Genomic DNA, 25805 nt, shown 5'->3' with positions numbered 1-25805 from the left:
AGGGGGACAAGCATACATCACCCCTTAGTCAAGGGGTACTTGGAAGGTACCCAGAAGTCAGGAGGTCACAGAGAGCTAAAAGATCTCCTACGTATTTAGAAGATTTTGTAACCCTACTGGCAAAACAGAGTTAACAGAGAGTATTCCTGTACACATAGGGAAATGGAACACTGGGGAACAATAGAAGCAAAAGGGATAACTGGTACAAAGCTAGTATGGGTACCACACTCGTATTGGGTTGTATATTATTATTTGTATGATCATAGTCTTAGCCAGGGGGGAAGGGGTGTTATGTCCTGAGCCTGTGAAAGCAGGCTCGGGGCATTGCAATGGTCCCGGGCAGGTGCAAGCTGCCCGGGACCAGACTGGCTGTCACCAGCACTCGCGCGAGTGCAAGCGCGCCAAATGTTGCAGTTTGGCCGGGAATCGCCTATAAAAAGGGCAGGGAGATTTGGGCGTTGTCAGCATCTTGTAACCAGTATGCTGAACAGAAATAAAGAGGTTCCTGAGAACTACAACTGCTTCTCATGTCATTGCCATTTCGCGAAGGACTTAACAGAAGGGAAAGTTGGAATATGAAAACTATGATGAGCAAAAGACTCAGAAAGTCCTAAATGAAGCAGATTATCTAGACCCTCTCCAGTAAGTGTTCATGCTAGCCTACAACATTGATACAGTGCTATTGCACTTGTAGATGACCTTGGAAGGCTCTTGATGGAAGTGAGTTATCTGTCCTGATGGATCTCTCAGCAGCTTTTGATATAATCCAATATGGCTTCTTCTGGACCAGTTTAAGGAATCTGAGTACAGCACCATTTTGTGGAGGTTCTCCTTTCTCTGTGGCAAGTTCTACCTATCACTTCTATCTAAATTCTTCAGATTTATTTTCCAGGTTGCTTGTTTCTGAGATTTTACATGTATCATCTATCTCAGCTTGTATAAGATAATAATAAGAGTAGTAAAGTTGGAAGGGACCTTGGAGGTCATCTAGTCCAACCCCCTGCTCGGACAGGAAACCCTACATCATTTCGGACAAGTGGCTGTCCATTCTCTTCTTAAAAACTTCCAGTGTTGGAGCATTTACTGCTTCTGGAGGCAAGCTGTTCCGCTGATTAATTGTTCTCACTGTCAGGAAGTTTCTCCTTAGTTCTAGGTTACTTCTCTCCTTGATTAGTTTCCACCCGTTGCTTCTTGTCCTGCTTTCAGGTGCTTTGGAAAATAGCTTAATTCCCTCTTCTTTATGGCAGTCCCTGAGATATTGGAATACTGCTATCATGTCCCCCCTTGTCCTTCTCTTCGTTAAACTAGACATACCCAATTCTAGCAACTGTTCCTTATATGTTTTACCTCCAGTCCCCTAATCATCTTTGTTGCTCTTCTCTGTACTCTTTCTAGAGTCTCAACATCTTTTTTACATCGTGGTGACCAAAACCTGGATGCAGTATTCCAAGTGTGGCCTTACCAAGGCATTGAAGAGTGGTATTAATACTTCACGTGATCTTGATTCTATCCCTCTGTTAATGCAGCCTAGCACTGTGTTGGCCTTTTTGGCAGCTGCAGCACACTGCTGGCTCATATTTAGGTGATTGTCTACTAGGACTCCGAGGTCCCTCTCACAGTTACTACTATTGAGCATGGTGCCACCTATGCTGTACTTGTGCATTTGGTTTTTCTTGCCTAAATGTAGAACCTTGCTTTTTTCACCATTGAATTTCATTTTGTTAGTTAGTGCCCAGTGTTCAAGTCTGTCCAGATCCTTCTGTATCTTAAGCCTGTCTTCTGGAGTGTTGGCTATTCCTGCCAGCTTGGTGTCGTCTGCAAATTTGATGAGTTCCCCATCTATCCCTTCATCCAAATCGTTGATGAAGATGTTGAAGAGTACTAGGCCCAGAACAGAGCCCTGGGGCACCCCACTACACACTTCCCTCCATATAGATGCAGTTCCATTAAGGACCACTCGCTGAGTACGGCCGGTCAGCCAGCTACGGATCCATCTGGTGGTGGTTCTGTCTACCCCACATTTTTCTATCTTGTCAAGTAGTAGGTTGTGATAATATATGCTAATTTCTTTCTTCCTCCTTTTTCATCTTACGTATTTCCATTTTTATCTGTATTACTCATACCTGATTACTGGCCTTTTGACTGTAGTTAGAATTTAATTTGGTAATTAGTTTATATGTGCTTTCAAGGTACACTAGAGACAGTTGATCTTTGATTATTGTGGTGTTTACAGTATAAAATAATAGTTAATCGAGATATCACAGTGTTCATTCAAACTCATTTTATTAAGAAGAATGAACTAAAATAATTTATTTGCTGTATCCCAGTTGTACCTCAAAGAGAATTTCTTAAAAAAACAAACAAACTTTCTTTCAAATTTTTGATGCTGGATTAAAAAAGCTGAATCTTATAAATTATGTTTAAATCAGGTTTATGATAAACTACTTGATAATATATTTCTGTTGCAATCAATGCATTAATATTATATAAATAACAGAAAGAGAACTCGATATTCAGTCCAAATTGGAATCACAAGGGGACAAGACTTATATAATGAACTCACTACCTGTTTACTTTGAGTCTCACATTTGTTGGTTCCAAGAAAGACAAAAAAACCATTTACTCACAGCACTACATCTGCTAGCAACTCAAAAATTGTAAGGTTAATTGTCATCTTTCCATTTATGCTAAACTGGAAGACAAGCCAAACTAATTTAAAAAATAGGGCCAATTAATTTAATATTTAACTGAGAGCAGAGAAATATTAATTGAAACATATGGTTTGATAGAAATAAAAATTCTTATCACAATTACATTTTGTTGAGTGGATCAAAAACTTCATTATCTCACATATTTCATTGCTAAATTTGCTAGGCAGTAGAAATGTTATTAGTCAATTCATTTAAAAAAAATGAATACCAGAGCAAATTTAGACTATTACACAATACAGAAAGTAAAGTACATTTTATGATATTAAAAGTCAGACCTAGCAATAATGATTTTTTCCCAAAGATAAATGCAAAGTTATATTTAAGGTTTTTCTTTCCTGTACAACCCACGTCAGTTCCCTATAGTTTAAACTAGTAAAATTAATGTACTATTTGTTTTAATCCAATTAATTAATTAATAAACAAACAAACATTTTCTAGTTAATAAGTATAACTTACAAACTTAGATTTTTCAGTGAAAACACCCATGAAAGTTTAAATACTAAAGTTACTTACTGTAGAATCAGTTCTTTGAATTCAATACAGCAATGCAAGTGGCATGAAATTACATACTTAAATTACATACTTAATATATCCCAACTTCTTTTCATAGATCACTGAAGAATAGGAATTAGCAGGTGAACTTTGTTACCTCTGCTTGCTATGATACAGTTAATATGAAATACTGTCAACCAGGGCTTTTTTTTTTCTCATAGAATGCCCAGAATGGAGTTCTGTCACCTTTTTTGGATGGAACCTTGTAGAGTAGGCAAGGTGGGTTGTATGACGTGTGTGAGTTCTGGCACTTTTTTTTTTTTTTTTAGAAAAAAAAGCACTGCTGTCAACTCATTTGTACAGCTACCTCAATTCCTGCTCTTTTGGGAACCAGAAGATGATGCAATGATAGACAATGTGAAAAGACTGCAAACAGTGAAAAACAGCTAGTGATGTCAATTATATTTCATTACAAATACCACTCTAAGTCTTAGACACTAAGAGCAGCAGTGAAGAGTTCACAATTTTCAGTTATCATTAGATATTTGCACTGTAATTGAATAACCTTTTCTGAGATTAAAACTTTCTTAGAATAGATCTTGGGAAGCAGCAATATAAGTCCTTGAAATTTTATGATGACCAATTTACATTGCAAATAAAGTCAAATTTTAGCATTAATATTAGATCCTCCCATATCGGGCAGCAAGGGATCTCCAGGATTTTCAGTCTTGATGAGTACTTCAGCATCTCCCCACGTAATGTTCTTTGCCATGTATTTCGAGGGCATCCTCTTGGTCATTTAGCATTGGGGAGATGTCCATCTCAGTGCTATCTTGGGGATTTGATTGTTCTTCATACAACAAATGTAACTGCAAGTACATTCTGCACTTGATGTCCATCTCTGCAAATGTCCATTTTGAGCTATTATACTACCCAAATAGATAAATAGGTGATTTCCCTTTATTTGTGCAGTAGAGCTCCCATACATGATCTTCAATTTCTCAGCACTTATTCTGAGACTAATTTTGGTTGCTTCTTCATCTAGTGGAGTCGTCACTTGTTGTAATCATTTAAGGCAATCATCACTTGTTGTAATTTCATCTCATCTTCCTCAAATAGGGCAATATCATCTGCAAAATCCAGGTTATCAAGATGGTCTTGATCAGAATAATGAATGCCTTTCCTGATATGTGATGTTCATTGCATAATATAGTCAAGGGCCATAAGTCAAATTGGAAATCATTATTTTTTAAAAAAATCAGAAATGCATGACTGTCAAATGCCATTTAGTTATCATTTCACATCCTTTCATAATAAAAGCTTACATGACATAGCATAATGATGTTGGTAAATTTTCAGGAATTCAGATTAAGGCCAGGGCAGATAGTTAGACATTGACAAGTATATATACTTCTATGAAGAAGAGACAGCTACAACAAGTTGAAATACTAGTGCCATTCAGGACAAACATAAAGAAACATAGGTCAGATCCAAGAGTTCAGGAGAATTACTACCCAATTTCTAATTCATTATTCTAGGATGAAAAGTCTGAGCAGACGGGTGTCCCCATTTTCAAGCAGTATTTAGCTAAAATAATCCAGTCAGCAATCTCTATTCAAGGTATCATTTTAGGAAGGAAAATGCTGATTGCTACATCAAATAACTTCCACTGGGAGAATCAAGGGCAAGTGCACAGCCTCAGTAGTTTTCACAAGTTTCTCAAAAATTTTCCTAATCCATCCATAATATTCTTTTTAGTTGTTTTTACCCTGAAGCACCTGGAGTATGGCATATAGTTTAACTGAACTCATTTTAACAGTATCATCACCAACTTCATACTTTTTATCCTCAAGGAAGCCATTTAATATATAATGCAATAATATTCTTTTAAGTATATTGGCTGCAACTGATTGACAGCTACTTTTGGATTCATGAAAATACTTTCAAATTTTTAGGGATGTGTGTAGAACTCATCCAAATTTATATATGAATCAGATATCTTTAAAAATGTAGCAGGCTTTCTAAAGCAAAGCAAAGCAGCATTCTCTCCAAAATTACTAGAACTTAATTTGAACTGTAAAATTTATTGATGATCTGCAGTTTAGGATTTCCCAAAGCCAAATATTATCTGAAAAAAGAAGTTATTATGTCTTCAGTTTCCCATGGCACAATGGATAGAGAAGTCCCAAAGGTGCTTTTTAAAGAGGGAACTGGACTTTCTTGGGTGGGGGACGGGGTTGAAGAAGTTTCGCTTCTCATTCAAGAAGCTTCTTCAGCTCTGACTGGATGGTGAGGAATGGAAGGATTGAAAAAGCACCTTTGAGACAATCATGGATGATTGAGAATCTTCATACACAATGGATAGAAATTAATGGACAGATTTAATCTCTTATGATCTGGACGATGGTTCAGCAAGGTTCTCTGATTTTTGTACTTTGAGAGAAAGATAAAGAGATTGATAAATATCTGTTTCAGCAGTGAAATATAATTAACCTCAGCTTGGATCAGCGTCTGCCTAGAGAGAGGGAAGTCCTGGGAGATGTTGTTGGGGAGATTATAACCAACTAAAGGGAGACGATATATTTGCAAAATAGAAATACTAGAATAAATGAGGAAATATGCTTTTCCAATTTAAAGAGAAAGGCATATTGCCCATAAAGGCAAAATAAATACACAGCTGTGGCACAAAGCAACCAAATCATCTTGAACTTATAATTGCTTTGTCATTCTTTGTATTCTATTTAGCTTCTTGCTTAACTGTACTTCTTATCAGCTGCCAGGGCAGAGGTATGGGAATTTTTTAGAAGCCAAGGATTCTTTATAAAAGAATGATTTAACTAGCGGTAGTTTTGTACTGGTTTCCAAGGATTCTTTATAAAAGAATGAATTATCTACTGGTAGTTTTGTACTGGTTTCCAGACACCAAGGAAATCCCATTTTTCTTTTTGTGTTTCTATGAACTTTTTTATTGTAATAACTGTGATTATTTGATGGCTTGCTTCCTGGTTATATGGCAGCCAAAAGTCTTCAGGTGCTAGGTCCAAATCTTCACTGGGTAAAGAAAGTTTTCCTTTTCACTTATTTATTATTTATAGAATTTGGTATAATCAAACAAATTGGTCTCTGATTACAAGTTCAAAGGGATTGTGGTAGCAACTAAGGCCAGGTAGTGTTTTAAGTAGCTATGTACTGTCAGCCTTTCAAACAACAAGCGAGTAGTAACTGAATGAACTGGGAAGTTGTAGTTCTAGTTTCTATAATGGTCTCCCTTTGACTTGTGGGATAGTTGCATATGAAACCTTTAATTCTATAAGAGTACAGTATCTAAAATTGCAAGGCTCACATATTCTTATTTATCCAGGCTTTTAAAATCAATATGATTCTGACATATTTTGATGAATATTTGTAAGTTACTATTTCTTGTGATCATGCACATTCTCTAAAAATAAATTGTAAATAAAATTCAATAAGGTCTAGGAGACAAATTCATCGGAGAGCATGAAGAATATTTATTCCCAAACAGATCATATTTATTGAATAGAAAATTTTGTGTTGACATATAAGAAGTGGTTGTAAGTAATACATCACCGCCCCCCCAAAAGAAATATTTTCACTTGTTTATATACTTGTCATATTACAGTATTAAAGAAAATATGTTAAGAGCAATGAATCAGGAAGATGAAGGTATGTCAGAATGGACTTGAAGAAGAGCAACTTAAGTTGTATCCTCATTAATTCACTAGAAAAACAAAAATATTGAATTTGAGTGTAATCTAATGGAATGCATTGTGAAAAGAAGAAAATGAAAAATGTTGTAAACACTGCTATTAAAAATCATCTAGTAATGATAGTTAGAAAAACATATATCCTCAAAGTCTCTCTTCACCGAAGTCCCGATAAGCCAAATTAATAAATATGAAAAGGGCAGAACATCTCATATTAAATAGGGAGAAAGAACCAAGAGAACCAAGTAGCAACAGTACTTTTACAAAAAGTTCCTCTGAGCTTCAATTTATATTTATTATCAACATTTTAGTTTTATTTTTTATTATCTTCATTAGTTATATTTTAAGTATATTCAACATTTCCTAAATTACTCATTTCAACTATTTTTTTCTCTAAAGCAGTGGTTCTCAACCTTTCTAATGCCGCGACCCCATAATACAGTTCCCCATGTTGTGGTGACCCCCAACCACTTATACATCACCGGGTGCCAGGGGCATGGCCAAAGAAAAGGAGGAAAAAAATGGCAGACAGCCTTGTTTGGTGACCCCCGTAAAATGGTCATTCGACCCCAAATGGGGTCCCGACCCACAGGTTGAGAACCACTGCTCTAAAGAAAGATGATTTACTTTTTGAATGATCATAATTCAAATGACATGGAAAATTGGTTAAAATTATACAGTTGAAAGATATCCTAAATACTCTTTCCAAAAATCCACTAACAATTACTTGTTTTGCTAAATAAAAATAATCTTAAACATTATTGATATCCCCTTGATCAATTGTTGTGCAAAAGGAATTTTTTTACACAATCATGATGGACAATTTAGATAAAGAGAGCTCTTTGTTAGTTTGTTACTAACAAACATTTCAAAATTGTTGAATTATCCTATTTATAGCAAATATAAAACTACTGCATTCCAAGCTAAATGGTTCAAAAATGAAATACTAAACAATCACATATTGACGATATGTTATCAAAAGAATGCATTGCAATTATAAACAATTCATGTTACATAAAGTTCCAAAACATTCAGCAAACACATTGTTGTTCATTGCATATGTATGTTTTTTTGTTACCTGCATATGGAACAGGAGCATCTTTATCCAAAGCAACTAATGGAGGATCCAATATGACCGTATCATTGTTTTCAGTAATAACTCCATGATAAGATGTTTCAATCCATGGCTTGTGTTTGTTTACTAAAAAAAAAAGCATATTTCATTAGTATAAAATGAAACTAATTTCATTTTTTAATTTTTTTATGTTTGCTTCTAAATGAGAATTGATAATATATACAATGATTTTCACTGGATAATTGAAGAATATCCCGTGTTTAGCTACATGAGTAAGTGAAATTAAACTTAAATCATTATTATTGCATCAGTTTTTCAAGTTTTTTCCAAAGCTAAGATAGGGAAAAAAATCTTCAAAATGAAATGTGACATGCCAGGTATTATATAACTCAGTGTTTCTCAACCTTGACAATTTTAAGGCATGTGGACTTCAACTCCCAGAATTCCACAGCCAGCAATGCCTTAAAATTGTCAAGGTTGAGAAACACTGATTTTATTATAACTGAACAATATAATACTAAAATAATAATCATCACTTCTATTATCATCCAATAAAAGCAAAGTATATACACATCCCACTATTGCTATTTTACTCAATACAGAAAGAAATAGTAAGCAAAAGAAATTAAAATAGTAAGCAAAAGAAATTAAAACCAGGAGACAAAATGAAATCTAAATCTAAAGCCATATGCTATATCTGTCCACACCTTTGTATACTTGCAAATAATCTTTATTTTCATATATGTGTAACTAATTCATATACTTTTTGTTCTTGAATTTCTTTCCTTTCTCTTTCTGAGGATTTCATAACTCTGTCCAGCTGTAATGTTCTGTGTCTTCCCCTCCTTTTAAGCCTTTCACTTTTCCTTCAAATATTTGTACAAAATGTTCTGTGCAAGCGAAAGTATCTTTGTTTTATCATATGCTTTTGCCAAATTCACTAAAAACATATACTAAATTTTCTTTCTTACATTTTTCTAATGACCTGCTAAAGAGCAAAAAGCTGATCTAACACAACTTTGTCTGGTGTAAAGGTGCACTGTATTTTGCTCATTTCTGTATCATTTCAGTCTGAAACCAGCTAAACATATTCCCAGAAACACTGAAGTATAGTAATCTCCCTGTGATATTTCATTCAGGCTTATTATGTTTTTCTTTGTATAAGCAATAACAATATGTTTCCAAAATAACTATTGAATGTACCTAGCTACTTTAAAACCATTGAACTGTTTTACTCTCAATTTAAGTGGGAATTCCAGCTTCAAATGGAGTTTTTGATTTAGCTTTGCCTGAACACATCCAAAACCAGCAATGACTTAGAATATAAGACTACAATTTATTTCCATACCCTTCCTACAAGAGAAACCATTATCTGTCAAAATTAATGCAGGCATCATGTTAGTTATAGCCAATTATTAAAGACTGTGATCATATTCTTTGGTTAATCCTGCTTCACCAAACTTTGTCAATCCTAGCAAAATTAGTTTAATCTCCGTGCAGAAAATACAGCAATGTCTTGACCTTAAATATTTTAATCACAGGAGCAATGTATTTAATTTTTCTAACATTGCAAGAAAGACTATAATAAATAATATGATGTCTGGAAAATTTATAGAAGGAATATGAACACTATTCTTCCTCATGGATTGGAAAACCTTTAGATATTTAAACAAGCACAGCTATTTAACAGTGTTTGCGTATGTGTATTATAAAATTGTTTTCATATCATTTTAAAACAAAATATAACAATTAAATGCTCTTATACATACAAATAATAAAAATAAAAAAGCAGAATATTTTTTCCATGCTTAATATTGCTATTTCTCCAGTTTAAAATGATTACTACAATTACAAATGAAAATTTCCACTGGATTCACTATCGGGCATTATTTATTCAAGGTAGGCTATACTTAGATTTCTTGTAGGAGCACAAGGACTCATGACTGATGATGTGTTTGACCTCTCTCTCAGGCTCAGCCTGGTCATCTCCTACATCAAGTAATATAAAAGACTTCATTTCAAATAATTAGCTTTTTATCTCAGAACCTCAGAAGAAATTAGCGAGTCATTTATTACAATAAAAAAGTTATAGATTAGATAGAAAAACTACAACTTCAGTTGTAGACAGATCAGAAATTTAACACACAAAGTTCCAAAAATGGAGAATTAAAAAAAAAACAGGAGAGATAGCAATCTGAATGGCTGCAGAGAAAAAAAGACTTGACTTATCACTATATATTTAACAACCATTCAAAGTTAGGACAATGTTAAAAAAGTGACTTGGAACCATTTCTCACACGTATAATTATTGCAGCATCTTCACGGTCATGTGATCATGATTCAGGCACTTTGCAACTGAGATATATTAATGACAACTGCCACCTCCCAGATTCACATGAACATCATTTGCAACCTTCCTGACTAACTTCTGTCAAGCAAAATCAATGTGGGAAGCTGGATTCACTTAACAATTGTATTATTTGCTTAACAATCATAACAAAGAAAGGTTGTAAAATTGGGCATTTGTGATGACTCACTTAATGACCACATCATTTAGCAATGGTCCCAGTTGTAGTTAAGTCAAGGACTGCCTGTACTCCTTTTTCCTACATTTAGTCCAGAATGATTGATAGTACCAAATGCTGAGAGACCAAGGAACATCAGAACAATTACATCATCAGACAAAAGGAAATGATATTACATATAATATAAACAAAATAAAGCCATACATTCATCTTAAAATAAATTCCATTCTTTTAAAACAATTATTAAATTAAGTCTTAAAAAACTAACCTTCAGGTTTAAGTCAATTAATAATGTAGGTGTTATGTCCCGAGCCTTACAAACGGCTCGGGCGTTTGCAGGCAGTCCCGGGCAGGTGCAAAGCTGCCCGGGACCAGACAGGCTGTCGCCAGCGCCGTGCGCATGCGCGGGTGCTGGCACGGGAAAAGTAACCCATTTACCCGGGAGTTGCCTATATAAGAGGCTGCGAGGCGTTTGGGCGAGGCTGAAGCCATCTTCCTGTAAGCTGAACGCTGAATAAATGAAACTGAGAACTCCAGCTGCTTCTCGTGTCTGTTTTCCCGCCACGGACTCAACACTGGCGACGAGGATGGGATGCCTTGCACTACCTGGAAAGGAAGAAGTGTAAGCTTACCCAAGGAGTCCTGAGCGGCGAAAGAGGAACGGCGTCGACTCGGCAGCTGCCCGCCAATCCGGTGCGCATTCGGGGGTAGGCTGGCTGATAGACCCGTCTCCTGAAGATCCGAAGATGGCGAAAATCGGAAGGCTTTCGGAATTCGACGTCTCACATCTAGAGCGGTGGGAGTCCTACGTATCCAGAATGGAGAACTACTTCAAGGCAAACCAAGTGAGGGAAGATAGCTTGAAGGCGGCCACCCTGCTTTGCGTTTGCGGCCAAGACACCTTCGAAATCGCAGAAAACCTTGCAGCACCTGTCCCAGTAGAGTCTGTAAGCTACGCAGACCTGAAGAAGCTGCTGAAGGAGCACTTCCATCCCAAGGTGTCCGTTATCTCATGGCGCCACACCTTCGAACAAAGGGATCAACGGTCCGGTGAGTCAGCCAAGGAATACATCGCCGCGTTACGGAAGGCCGCCAAGCCCTGCGAGTTCAAGGACCTCGAGGAACGACTGAGGGACCGATTCGTGTGCGGGTTAAGGCATCGCGAGCTACAACAGAGACTTTTCGCAAAGGAAGAATTATCCTTCCAAGACGCCTTAAGGGAAGTCACCGCAGAAGAAGCAGCAGGCGGCGCCGTCAAAAACATGCGGCCGATCAGAAACAGTGCAGAGGGTGCGTCCGTGCACCAGGAAGACGTCCGACGAAACTCCGAGGAGGATCCGGACGAGGAAGTCGAGTCTAGCTCTTCGGCTCCGCTCAAGTGCATCGGCTGTGGAGGTCGCCACAGGAGAACCGACTGCAAGTTCCGCTCCGCTACCTGCCGGGCATGCGGTAAACAAGGGCACATTGCAGCTGTGTGCCTGGGCCGACGAAAGGCACAACCCCAAGAAGAACGCCTGAAGGGTACCAGATTCCCCAGCCAGAATAGGGTAGGTTTTTGCGCTTCGCGAAGAAGCATCTGTAGAACAGGCACACACAAGCCCATGAAGAAAAAGCTGTCACTCAACGTGAAGCTACAAGGGGTTCCATTATCTATGGAACTAGACACAGGGTCTGCCCTGTCCATCATTTCATTGCATACATTTAGGAAGATTTGTTCCAGAAGTGGGTCTAAGGCCAAGTTAAGGCCTTCTGATATTGTATTAACAGATTTTCAGAACTCAAGAGTGTGTGTTAAGGGGGAGGCCACCCTTAACGTGCAATACAAGAGTTTTGAAGGTCCACTAGACTTATTAGTAGTAGGGGGTGAACGAACGAGTCTCATAGGACTCGATTGGTTTGAGGCCCTGGGGATACACGTCACAGGACTCAATAGCTTACAAACACTCGACCTACAGGAAGTCTGCAAAGAATTTGCAGATGTTTTCAGCCCCCAGCTGGGCACATTCAAAGGACCACCTGTGTCCTTAAAGCTAGACCCCACTGTCACTCCCATTAGGATTAAAGCAAGAAGGGTCCCTTTTGCTTTAAAAAGTAAGATTGACACTGAACTAGACAAACTAATCCAACAGGGAATCCTAGAACCTGTTGATTCCAGCCCGTGGGAGACCCCCATTGTCACACCTCTAAAGGCAAATGGGGACATTCGCATTTGTGCTGATTACAAATGCACACTCAATAAGGCATTGCAGCAACATGCCTATCCTGTTCCTGTGGTCAGTCACATCCTGGCCTCTCTCAAGGGGGGGCGTGTTTTTGCAAAGCTTGACCTAGCTCAAGCATATCAACAGCTGCCTGTTGATGATGATGCTGCCATAGCTCAGACCATTGTGACCCACAGGGGAGCCTTTAAAGTAAAAAGGCTACAGTTTGGAGTAAATGTCGCTCCTGGGATTTTCCAAAGCGTAATGGAAAACACACTACGAGGTATACCAGGGGTCTGCCCCTACTTTGACGATGTCTTGATTGCAGGAGACTCCACACACATTCTAGCTGAAAGGCTTAGGGCTGTCCTGTTAAGATTCAGGAAATCAGGCCTCAAGCTCAGAAAAGACAAATGCCAGATTGGGGTGCCTTCTACTGAATTTCTGGGATTCAAAATTGATGCTGCTGGGATTCATCCTGCTGAATACAAACTAACTGCTATTTTAGAAGCACCCAGGCCAAAGTCTAAGGCCGAACTTCAGGCCTTCCTAGGCCTCCTGAATTTCTACAATTCTTTTCTTCCACATAAAGCTAGTGTAGCTGAGCCTCTTCACAGGCTACTAGACAAACAAGCTGTGTGGCTGTGGTCACAAGCACATGAGGCTTGCTTTAAAGAAGTCAAGGCCTTGCTCACTTCTAACAGTGTTCTTGCACATTTCAACGAGTCTCTCCCTGTGTGCATCGCTTGTGATGCGTCCCCCTACGGGGTTGGAGCTGTCCTGAGTCACCTCAGGTCTGATGGAACTCAGGTTCCTATTGCATACTACTCCAGAACACTGTCTTCTGCCGAGCGCAACTACGCTCAGATAGACAGGGAGGCTCTGGCTGTTGTTGCTGGAATTAAAAAATTCCACGATTTTCTATATGGGAGGCATTTCACGGTCTTCATTGACCATAAGCCTCTGCTGGGACTGTTTACCACACGTAAGCAGACTCCCCATATCATTTCCCCTAGAATGCTTAGGTGGTCTATTTTCTTGTCTGCATATGATTTTTCATTACTCCACAAGCCTGGGAAAGAAATGGGCCATGCTGATGGCCTCAGTAGATTGCCTCTGCCAGTAGTAGAAGCTGACCCCGCGCCAGCTGTCAACATTCTATCAATCCAAGCCTTGCCCGAGCTCCCTCTTAGTGCCAGGGATGTTACCGCTGAAACAGGTACAGATCACACACTTTCACGTGTCCGCTCCTGGGTCCTGTCCGGGTGGCCTGAGCACTGCCCTAGTCCTGAGTTTCAGAGTTTCTGGTCCAAAAGAAACGAACTGTCCCTTTCTCAGGGTTGTCTGCTTTGGGGAAACAGAGTTGTCATTCCCACCTCAATGAGGACTAGGGTCTTAGAATCCCTCCACGAGGGTCATCCTGGCATTGTTCGTATGAAGGCTCTTGCACGCAGCCACTTGTGGTGGCCTGCTTTAGATAAAGATATTGAGGCTAAGGTACACGCATGCCACCTGTGCCAACGATCTCGCCCAGAGATGCCCCAAGCTCCTGTGCATAGATGGGAGGAAACACAGTCCCCATGGTCTAGGGTGCACATTGACTACGCTGGGCCCTTTCAGGGCCAGTTCTTCTTGGTCCTTGTTGACAGCCATTCAAAATGGCTTGAGGTTGTGCCTGTCTCATCCACCACCACTGCAAAGACTATTCAGGTACTGAGGGGGATTTTTGCTGCACACGGGCTGCCAGATGTCATTGTGTCCGACAACGGCCCTCAATTCACCTCCTCCGAATTCCAAGCTTTCTTACAGGCAAACCTGATTCGTCATGCCACGTCTGCGCCTTTTCACCCGTCCACCAACGGTATGGCTGAACGCATGGTGCGCATCGCAAAGGACGCCTTGAAGAGACTCACCTACGGGGACTGGCATCACAGGTTGGCTGACTTTCTCCTTTCTTATCGCACCACACCGTCCACTTCTACAGGGAGAAGTCCAGCTGAACTTCGTTGGGGGCGCCAACTTACTACTAGACTTGACCGGTTGCATCCGGACAGACTGCCTTCATCTACCTCACATCCTAGGGCACCTAGACAACTACTTGTGGGTGCCCCGGTTTGGGCTCGCAATTACGGGCCTGGTCATACATGGGTCCCCGCTTCTGTGTCCAGGATCACAGGTCCTCTCTCCTACGAGGTTGCCCTGGACAACGGTCGTGTCCTGCGTCGGCACATCGACCAACTTCGCTCTAGGCGAGACTTTTCTGCTGAGACTCCTGGGTCTTTTCCAGGGGGGGAGGGGGACCCTTTGGAGCAAAGGGAAGGGCAAGAGCTACTGCCCATCTCCACTGAGGGAGCCACAAACGGCTCGTCCCAAGGTTCTGCAATTGCTCCGAAAAGAAAGTCATGGAGCTTACCCACACAACAGGCACTCACGCCTACTCCAGCCAGGGAGTCACCCCGGGGGCATACTCACTTTCCACACACATCACACAGCACTCCAGCAACGGAGGATACCCGGGGGCATCCCAACAAATCATTCCCCGCAAGAGAACTGGCACACAATTCCCAAGGTTGGCCTGACCTTACCCCAAATTCTACAGGGGGTCAAACATACACAGAGCTAGTCGAGGAACCAAGTCCCGACTACAACAACCCTAGCACAAATCAGGGAACACCTGAGTTTTGGGAAAGTACAGAAACCCACACGAGCCCGAACACAGAATGGGGTTCAGGGAATGGACAGCCTCCTGACAGGTCTTGGACTGACCTAGGAGGTTCTACAGAGACGCCCAGCAGCGGCTATCACTTCAAGGGGCCTGAGGGTCTACAGCTAGGTAGGACAACCAGGTCACAAAGCAACAGAAGCCCTGGCCTGACGAGCCCAGTGGGCAAGCAAGCAGGCCAGGCATCAGGGCACAGTCCTTGGAAGACACCAGGGCACAATAGAGAGAACAGGCTCACGCCTCCCTCCAGTCAGGGGACTTATGCCAGTAACCCCGAGCTAAGAAGGTCACAGAGAGCAAAGAAATCTCCTAAGTATCTAGAAGATTACATAACATTGCTGGCAAGGCAAAAGCCAGTAATCAGTGGGAGCACTGGGGAGCAAAATGTCATATAAAATAAATGTTGTATGTTGGTAGTAGTTTTAGCCCGGGGGAAAGGGGTGTTATGTCCCGAGCCTTGCAAACGGCTCGGGCGTTTGCAGGCAGTCCCGGGCAGGTGCAAAGCTGCCCGGGACCAGACAGGCTGTCGCCAGCGCCGTGCGCATGCGCGGGTGCTGGCGCGGGAAAAGTAACCCATTTACCCGGGAGTTGCCTATATAAGAGGCTGCGAGGCGTTTGGGCGAGGCTGAAGCCATCTTCCTGTAAGCTGAACGCTGAATAAATGAAACTGAGAACTCCAGCTGCTTCTCGTGTCTGTTTTCCCGCCACGGACTCAACAGTATGAGTAAGCCAATTTAAACAAATTATTATGTTCTTAACATAGTAAAGTGCATTTAAATCAATAAAGGTTGGTATAAAGAGGAACATTCTGTATATTTTATGGTTTTTATATAGTAAAAATGAAACACGTACAAGAAATAAGTGCTTTCGGATTTTTTTTCAAAATGTTCAGTTATTTTAATTCACTGGCTATTATAGTAGCAAGACTGGACAGTTCCTCTAAAATAGGATAAAAGGTCACCAGTTGCCCATATTATTAATCAGTGCAGAACGTGCCTAAATAACATCAGGAATAAAACAATTAAGGGATTAAAGCATTATTCTTGTTTGTATCTTAAGGAGGTTTTCTCAATTATTTATTCCCAATGACAGCTGCTCTGTCTGCATTATACATATGTGTAATCTATGGTGAAACATTTTTGAAGTTACTGCAGCTGCCAATTTTTTTGTTATTAGAATACTTCCTTTAAAATCAATGATAAAGACATGCTGACAGGAGGAAAAAGAAACAAATGTGCAAAGAAGTAGGCAAATGCCAGCATGATTTTTTTTGTCCTACAATTTTAGAAAACCTTCCATTGTTGTGTTTCAAAATTAAATAGCAAATGCTGTTTCTAATCTAGCTAAGCTGCCTTTGTTACATTTTTATTTTAAGCAAGTGACTTCGTTTCTTTTCCTCTTGTATCTGAACTCTCCAAACAGTTTTAGATGTATTTATTTATTTGTCTGTATTCCCTGGATCTACTAAACAAGTTTTTTAGCTTTTTAAATATTGTTCCAAATTCAAGTGGCTGAATTAAAAACAAGAATCTTGCCAACATATTACTAGGCATTTCTCTGACAGCTGGATGTAAACTGTTAAGGTGATCAACCATCCTCCTTTAGGGAAGAAAGTCCTCCTTTTGTAAGTTCTGTCCTCCCTCGAAAAGTGTCCTCCTACATGTCCTCCTTTTCGATATTTGAAGACTAATCTGCAAGGCTTTTTTTTCTCATAGAACACTCAGAATGGCATTCCGGCACCTTTTTTTGATGGTTTTTTTTCAACTTTTGCATGAGCTGTGCTACTCCCCCTATTGGCTTTCGAAAGTCAATAGGAATTGCTGCTGAGCACGCCAAATTGCTGTTGAGCACGACTGGCAAACTTTGCACATGCAAGTTGTCTGCAGTGAAGGCGAATTGGCAGGAACTTTGCACCCCTCCCTGCTACCCAACTACACCATCTCCTAGTTAGTCCCGAAGATAGATACCTGGAGGAGACTGGAGCAGCGACGCCACGGTAAGTTTCTCTTGATCTTCGGCCCTGCTAGGGCAATAATGGCTGTGGGCGCAAGAGGCAGGGGCAGCGGGGCTACTGTGGGCAGTGGTGTGAGGGCCACTGGCGGCCGACTGCCCCCGTGCTATGGGAGCCGCAGGGCCCGCTCTACATGGGACTGTGCAGGGTGGGCGGTAGTGCTGACAGGGCAGCTGCAGGTGGGGTGTGTCGATGGCGGGCTGCCCCCTGGGGCCGGAGCCGGCATGTCTGGTGCTTTGGGAGCTGCGGGGCCCACTCTGCATTTATCATATTATAGTGTATTCTGTTTTATTGTTGCAATGAATAAAATGTTTCTTTTATTTACGATATTTTTTTCTTTAATTTATTTGTGTCCTCCTTTTCACTGTAAAAAAGTTGGTCACTTTAAAACTGTTCACTTTTATTGCCACATAGGCAATAAAATACACAAGTAAATGTTCTAGTTTAACAATTCTCTTAGCAGTTCACACTAAATGTATTGCATTAATTTGTTTAGTTCTTGGACAAGGAATTATTAGATATGGACAATTACTTGCATTATCATTATATTACAGGATCATATGAAAAATAACAGTTCTAATCAATAAGGACACATATAAAAGTGCACTGAATTGAAACTGTGAACTTAGAACTCTTAATGCAAGTGGAATGAATAATAGTTTTAAGATTATTTTTAAAAAGGTTAAAATAATAATTCATTACCACAATAGGAACAATCGCTGATAGCCCATAAACAATATAATGAAATTCAATGGACCTCAAAAATGCAGGCTACAATGTCATTAGGTGAAAAATATGGATTTTTAGCAAGAGATATACCTATAGGAATAATGCTTAATGGTATCATCTACCAGTCTAAGAACAATTAACGCAACATTCTGATGTATTATAAATCCATATTTAAGGAATAACTATCAAAACATTACTATTCATTACTAATTTACAAAAAGCAATATATCAGAAGCAGAATTCATACATTTTGCTGACTGGTTTGTATAGACAACCATTACTCCCTTTTTATGATCCTGTAATCCCTTAATTTGGGAGCATTGAATGGACCTCAGTGTTTACTGGATGGATGCCCTTCCTGACACCACATAAAGTTTGCAGCAGATATTTTTTTCTTTGCATCCTAGAAAGGAAAGATCTACCACTATCTAAGACTGAACCCTCAACCTTCCAAGTGGGAGGTGAGTGACTTCACCACTAGACCACCATGCCACTCATTTGCATAGACAACCATTATATCTGTATTATTTGTATAGATATAATTTAAAATTTTGGATTGCTGTTGTTTGTATTGTAACTCTTATATTAAATTCATATTAGAAATTAAAAGAGAAAAAGGATAAAAGAAGACTTTATAACAAAATCAAAGTGTAACATAGAACGCTTCAGCCAAATACAAATATCAAATATTCAGACATTGATTCTGCATTTTCATAATTAAAAGTAATCCCAAAGTCTATGTGCAATTATATAAATATACATTCTCTTCTACCACATGTATAATAACCTATTATTTACAAATATATTACAATCCATTTATATAATAAGCAGTTTACTTTTTTCAGTATAAACCATCTGGTATATTATCATTAAAATGTCTCATCTTACACAAAGTTCTCATGAAAATTGACATGATCACACACAACTATCTTTATAGAGCGTTTCATCTCAGTATTAATGCATCCTGCCTCAGCAAAACGTGAGGTTGATCCATTTGGATCCATCATTCTATCTCATTTCTAGTGGGTTCTACACAGTGGTGGGATTCAAATACTTTAACATCTGGTTCTCTGTGTGGATGCAGGCCTGGATCTCCAAGGCCTAGAACGGATTTCTAGAACTCACCAAAATTTAGCTACCTGTTCCACTGAACTGGTGCGAACCGGCTGAATCCCACCACTGGTTCTACACAATTGCTGTGTTTGGGTAGAAGTTGCTTTAACTGAAGAAAGGAAGGAAGCACTTTGACAAATAAAGCCTCCTTATACATTTGAATTATTAGGTGAAAATATTATTCAGTCAAATGTAGAAAATCTGCCAGTTAAAGTACATGATACTGGCTAATGAAATTATAGGAATTATGGAAAATAGAAGGGAATAGATATGTTAGAAAGCAAAATACATTTTTTAATCTTTGCTCCTGGTATCTATCGATACCATATAAACAGATCTCAAGAACCATCAATGGTTACAAAATGAAGCCTATTACAGTCAAAACTTCCTTGTTTGAGTCTTAGATAAGAATATCTACAAAAAGTGACTTGAAAAGTTAGAAGAATTGTTAAAGATACTTGTTCAGTTAGTTCAGACAATGGAAGTATATATTTGCCTTTGAAAAAAAAATGCATACCACTAGGCACATTTCATATAGAATGAGATGGGTACCATGTAAATCCAATAAATAAACAAACAAATAAATAAAGTTTGGGAATGAACAATAATAGGAATACTGTTATCCCAGATATATATATGCATAAATATTTGTTAAATATTTATTTTTCAATTAAAAGACAAGTATTAGATTAAAAACAATATTAAAGAGGAATTAAGAGTGAAAATACAAACAAAATAGATAAGTCAGATATTTCTTATTTGTATGTGAGTCAAGTAGTTATATAAGCAAATAGTTCAGAAGACGTGATATAGAAATGTGTTAACTGACAGCATAAATGTTATCTTACTCTAAACATTGTGATGTTTTGATATATTTAATATATAACAGTTAATACTTTAGTAAAATGAAAAAACATTTTTGTCTGAGATGGTGATATAAAAATAAATAATATGCATAACACCGAGCCTTCAGTCCTCAAGAAAGTTTGACAGTTAAGATAATGCTTTCAGGAATGTATAATGGGCTTCTTCAAATGCTGAACATCACTCACGTTTCTATGCACTGGACAAAGACAAATAGGATGATGCTTGACTCTGAAGAAATATTTTGATCAAAGCCTTGGATAAATCGTCCCTTGGGAAATCTTCAATTTTTATGGTCAATTATATTACAGTGTCCAAATACTTTATATATTGGCAAATACCAAGATTCAATGAAGGTATTAGGAAGTAATCAACTATAAGTTAAATGATGGTAACAAAATAGTATTACATTAATCTATATTACATTTACAAGAGTCTGTTGAAATATGAGTCTCTTTGATTGCACATCCTGCAGGTTCTGGGGAATACTCTAATGATGAGAAGGGGAAACCAACTTGACAAACATAAGGAGGTTTACAAATGTTAATGCCATTTTGTGTGATCTGAATTTCTCTAAACTCTACTATTCTACCATTATTCACTGGTGAATATTCCAGGCAATAACTTCATATATACACATAACTTCACATGTATTAATGAATGGCTGAATATAGTATAATTGTGCTAAATTGTACACAATGGATAACCAACTATTGCCTCATTGCTAAATTACAACTCCAATATCTGAGGGGTTGCCATAAAGAAGAGGGAGTCAAGCTATTCTCCAAAATACCTGAAGGCAGGACAAGAAGCAATGGATAGAAATTAATCAAGGTGAGAAGCAACCTAGAACTAAAGACAAATTTCCTGACAGAACAATTAATCAGTGGAACAACCTGCCTTCAGAAGCCGTGAATGCTCCAACACTGGAAGTTTTTAAGAAGAGACTGGACAGCCATTTGTCTGAAATGGTATAGGGTTTCTTGCCTCAGCAGGGGGTGGACTAGAAGACCTCCAAGGTCCCTTCCAACTCTGTTATTTTTAGTAGGAAGCATTGCAAAGGTAACAGATTCTAGCTGTAGTTTAACAAAATCCAGAATGCTGACATTTCCCTGCAGATTGTCTAAATCAGTGATGGCGAACCTTTTTGACACCAAGTACCCAAAAACCGCCCTGCAGTACCATGGCAGCCATGCCCTCTGCCTGCGCATTGCAGCATCATCTGTGTGCAACAGGGCATGAGGGCAGAGTCTTATCCCTGCTGCCCAGCTGCCATATCCTTGGGTGCACTGCTCTGCGCAGGCCGTACCTGGGGGCGACTCTCCTCTGGGGAGGCTGCTGGTGAGGAGGGGGCCACGGGGAAGGCAGGGCTGGAGTGACAGCACGTGTGCTCACAGAGAGGGCTCTGAGTGCCACCTCTGGCACGCGTGCCATAGGTTCACCACCACTGGTCTAAATAGTTCAATTCAAATAGTTGCCTTAGATTTGTGAGAGTATTAAGCCATTGAACGCAGGTTGTGAAACTTATTGTGATATTCTTTTCTGGACAATTTTAAAGTACAATGGTGTTTTATAATCAGAATACCTTAGTTATTATAATAAAATGGAGATGGGAAAACCCATTTAATTTCACAAAAATGAAATTAATAATGTAATAAAGCAAGCACTATAAACATAAGGCCACTAGATATATTGTCTTATATCCTGTATTCCATAGCTAACTTGCATGGTATTTCCTCTTTCCAGATCTTCAGACTTCTAAAAAAGAATATATCACTTCAAGGGCTGATAATATTCTTACCTGCCAAATTAATAATTGTTTGTTCTTCCCATGTATTGGACAAGAACTGTAACCAGCATATCAGAATGTATACATTTTAGTGGTCTCTCTCTCATCTGTTTTCCTCCAATTATTTTTGATATTCATAATTATGGTATTTATAACAATAAGAAAAAGTATGCTATTCATTAAATTTGGATTTTAATTTTGCTTTCCTGGTTGCAGTTGAGGCTTCATTTATATTCTACTGCAGAATATTAATATCCATCATGCAGGAGATTAAATGTCAAATGAATCACCTCCATTATTCATGATAATCTTATATGGCCTGGAAAAAAGCTATGGAAAAAGCAAACATTGCTTTTGATGTTTCCCTGCCACACCCATAAAACTATTGTTAATCATGCTATAAATTGCCATAAATCGTGTTATTTATTCAAAACACTATCCCATTCGGCTTTTTCCCAAAGGAATTTTCTTCTGCCCTTAGGATAGGTCTAAAAACAGGCTTTTCTATTACAAATATTAACTTTCAATAGTTTTTGCAGATTGGCTTTGGCATAAATAAGAATTGCACTATTTTGTATATTTTAGGCAGAATAAGAGTTGCTGAGATTGAGGATGAACAAAGAAGTTGGTGGGAAAAATTGCTTTCTTTAAAGTGGCCAAATCTTTATGCAAGCACTATATAAAAAAACTTCATTATATTCAAAGACTGTCACATTTTTTTAACAGAGATACAGAGAAAACACATTATCATATATGCTTGTATGTTTTGTTGTCAACATCAATTTATTACAACGATCAATAAAACAGTGAGTTCAGTACAAAATACAAATTATAGATAGTCCTTGACTTACAACAGTTCATTTAGTGACCATTTGAAGTTGCAACAGCATTGAAAAAAGTGACTTATGACCATTTTTCAAACTTACAATCATTGCAGCAACCCTATGGTCATGTGATCCAAATTCAGATGCTTGGCAATTGACTCATATTTATGATGGTTATTTCACTTAACAACCATGTTACTAACTTAACAACTGCAGTGATTCATTTAACAATTATGGGAAGAAAGATTGTAAAATGGGGGAAAAGTCAATTAACAACTGTCTTGTTTAGCAAGAGAAATTTGGGTTCAATTGTTGTCTTAAGTCAAGGACAACCTGTAATATGTAAACATCATTAGTACAAATTAAAATCTTATCATCTTATTGCATTGGTAAACAAAGTAGGCATAGGCAAGAAACATAAAAGAAAGTAGGCCTACCAAGATAAAGTATAAGAATTGGAACAATGAATGATAAATGCACATCCCAATAGTAGTATATTAGAAATGGCCAACTAATTACACTTTTCCAGAACCACACAAAGTTATCCAGAGAAAGGAATGCCTGAATATCCTTTGTAACTTGTGGAAGAAATTGCATCAGTACCTGCCAATATGAACATTCCTTTTCAGTTTGACTTGAGTAAGTCCATAGAAATAGTTGGAACTCTATTAGGAACTCTCTAAATTGCCAAAAAATTAAGGTTCTTCTTAAATGTCCTTTATCAATTTAGACAGTAATGTCTCATAGACACAGTTTAACCATTTTCTTATCTTCGGTTAATGGATATAGGCCTATACAAGCCATTTTCTGGTTTACTTCGTATGTTCCTGATTTATCATGAAACACATTTAAATATGTGAACACTTTTTAGGACGAGCAATTGCTCAGTCATACCAGTATATTGGTCCACTTTCCTGAAAGATTTTCAGTAGGAATAAAGCAGGAAGAAAAATTTGAACATATCCATACTAGCCTTATCTATATTGGAAAATCTATAAGACGAAGCATCAAAAAATAACCAACATCCTGCCCCTTAGAAACTATGTTCAAAAGTACATTTTCTGCAGATTAACTCTAAGTCAGACAGTAATTTCAGATCTAGATTACAGAACATTTATTTATGTTTAGATGACCAGACTTTCCAATCATTACATTTCCAATATAAAATTACTTGATGTTGACCAGAGCTATTTTGGCTATTTGCAACTCTATTCCCTATTTCCTCCCTTAAAAGTTCTTCCGGTGCAAACAGTAGGACAAGTTAAATAAGCAGTGTTGAAACTGATATGTCTACATTATAAATAGACCAGCTATTAGCTGCTTGCTTTTCTTTTATGGCTTGTCAGTTTTGGAAAAAAACAACTGCCTGAGGACGAACATTCTCTGCATATAGAAACAATGGAACTAAATGTCATACCATTTGATTCCCTTTAGCACAATACAGTATTATTCGGTACGCATCATCAAATCAAAACTGGCTCTGCATCTTTGTCTTATAATACCCTATGTCAGAAAACTGTACCATTAAATGAATTATCAGATTGTATCAATCAGCATAGTTTGAATAAATTAGATCTATTTGAAATCATACCACATCTTGCTCTAGAATATTAAGCACTCCAGAGGATGATAAATGCCATAGTGCTGCTGTTCTTAATTATATCTTAATAGAGATTATTTTAAATTGATTTTTATATGAGCCATTCAGAATCTATGAAATCAGATGGGACATAAATTGTGTAAATACCATAAATTATATAAAGTATGCATGAATATTTATGACAGGTCACAGACCAACCAACCATATTGAAGTAGGAATAATTTGGTCTGAAAAAAAGAATATGAGGTCTAAACACAATGAAATTAAAAATTCACTTCCCATTTTAAGAACGTATATTAAATTATACTGTTGTATTTCATCTAAATTATTTATACTTGATTTTTGGGAGCTCTGATACACATATTTCTTTTACAAAAAAGTCATAATTAAGGAGTTCAGTAAAACTGTTGTTTATTCTCTTAGTAAGCCCATTCCCTGGAACTTGACTTTTTTATTCCTCTTCAGTCTCCACGTATTCAGCAGGAAGCAATCCTTCCATCCTTCAAGTACCTTCATTCAGCTCTCACAAAACACTGCTTGCAATGAACAGCTATTCAGAAAATGATCCTCTGAATCCTCACAGTTCAGCAGGAAATTCTTCACAATACACAGCTTCTCATGATTTTTTCATCTTATTGAATTTCTCCATAAATTTCTATTAGTTCTTCTGTTTCTTCCTCCAGATGAGACAAAAATACTTTGATTTAGAGTATTGAATAGCTTTTTCTCCCTTAACCTAAAAGACTTTCATCTCTATATAGTCAGCTGTAAATCAGAGGAGTGGATTTATATTTGTTGCAAAAACTAGAAGAGACATAAGATGACAATGTTTTAAGGAAGGGACCTGGAACATGTTTGTTTGGTTGGAACATATATGGTGGCTCTCCTACAGTTGGGTGTTTCTAAGACTTTAAGCATAACAATTGCTTCACAGAGAGATTAGGAATACCTTTTTCTTCTTCCTTTCACTACAGGTAGTCCTCAATGTACGACCACAACTGAACCCAAAATTTCTGTTGTTAAGTGAGACGTATGTTAAGTGAGTTTTGCCCCATTTTACAACTTTTCTTGCCACAGTTGTTAAGTGAATCTGGCTTCTCCATTGACTTTGCTTGTCAGAAGTTCGCAAAAGGTGATCACATAATCTTGGCACACTGCAACTGTCATAAATATGTACCAGTTGCCAAGCATCTCAATTTTGGGCATATGATCATGAGTATGCTGCAAAGGTTGTAACTATGAAAACGGTCATAACTGAACTATTTATCCTAGAATGTTCAAACTTCCCAGTCATGAATTTTGTCTACCTCTCTCCCAGAACAATTTGCTAACAACAACCTAATCTGTTGTTTAGCTACCAATAACTATCCTATCCTAGGGATTTATGTGTGGATAGGCAACAGTGCTAGTTTCATAGATTGAAA

At 38.2% G+C, this 25805-nt stretch overlaps 1 protein-coding gene across 1 annotated transcript in view; it reads right to left on the bottom strand.

Moving 5' to 3' along the window:
- Positions 1 to 25805, bottom strand: part of LOC120308463 (calsyntenin-2-like) — a 179903-nt gene that overhangs the window by 88737 nt on the left and 65361 nt on the right. The window contains exon 2 of the mRNA XM_039344546.1: positions 8007 to 8129. Within this exon, the coding sequence (XP_039200480.1) occupies positions 8007 to 8129 (123 nt within the window). The remainder of the gene's footprint in view (positions 1 to 8006; positions 8130 to 25805) is intronic.

The sequence above is a fragment of the Crotalus tigris genome, unplaced genomic scaffold (genome assembly GCF_016545835.1).
Source record: "Crotalus tigris isolate CLP2741 ecotype Arizona unplaced genomic scaffold, ASM1654583v1 scf7180000017933.3771270, whole genome shotgun sequence".
Lineage (NCBI taxonomy): Eukaryota > Metazoa > Chordata > Lepidosauria > Squamata > Viperidae > Crotalus > Crotalus tigris.
Note: the sequence above shows the minus strand (reverse complement) of the source record. Positions and strands in the feature narration are given on the sequence as shown.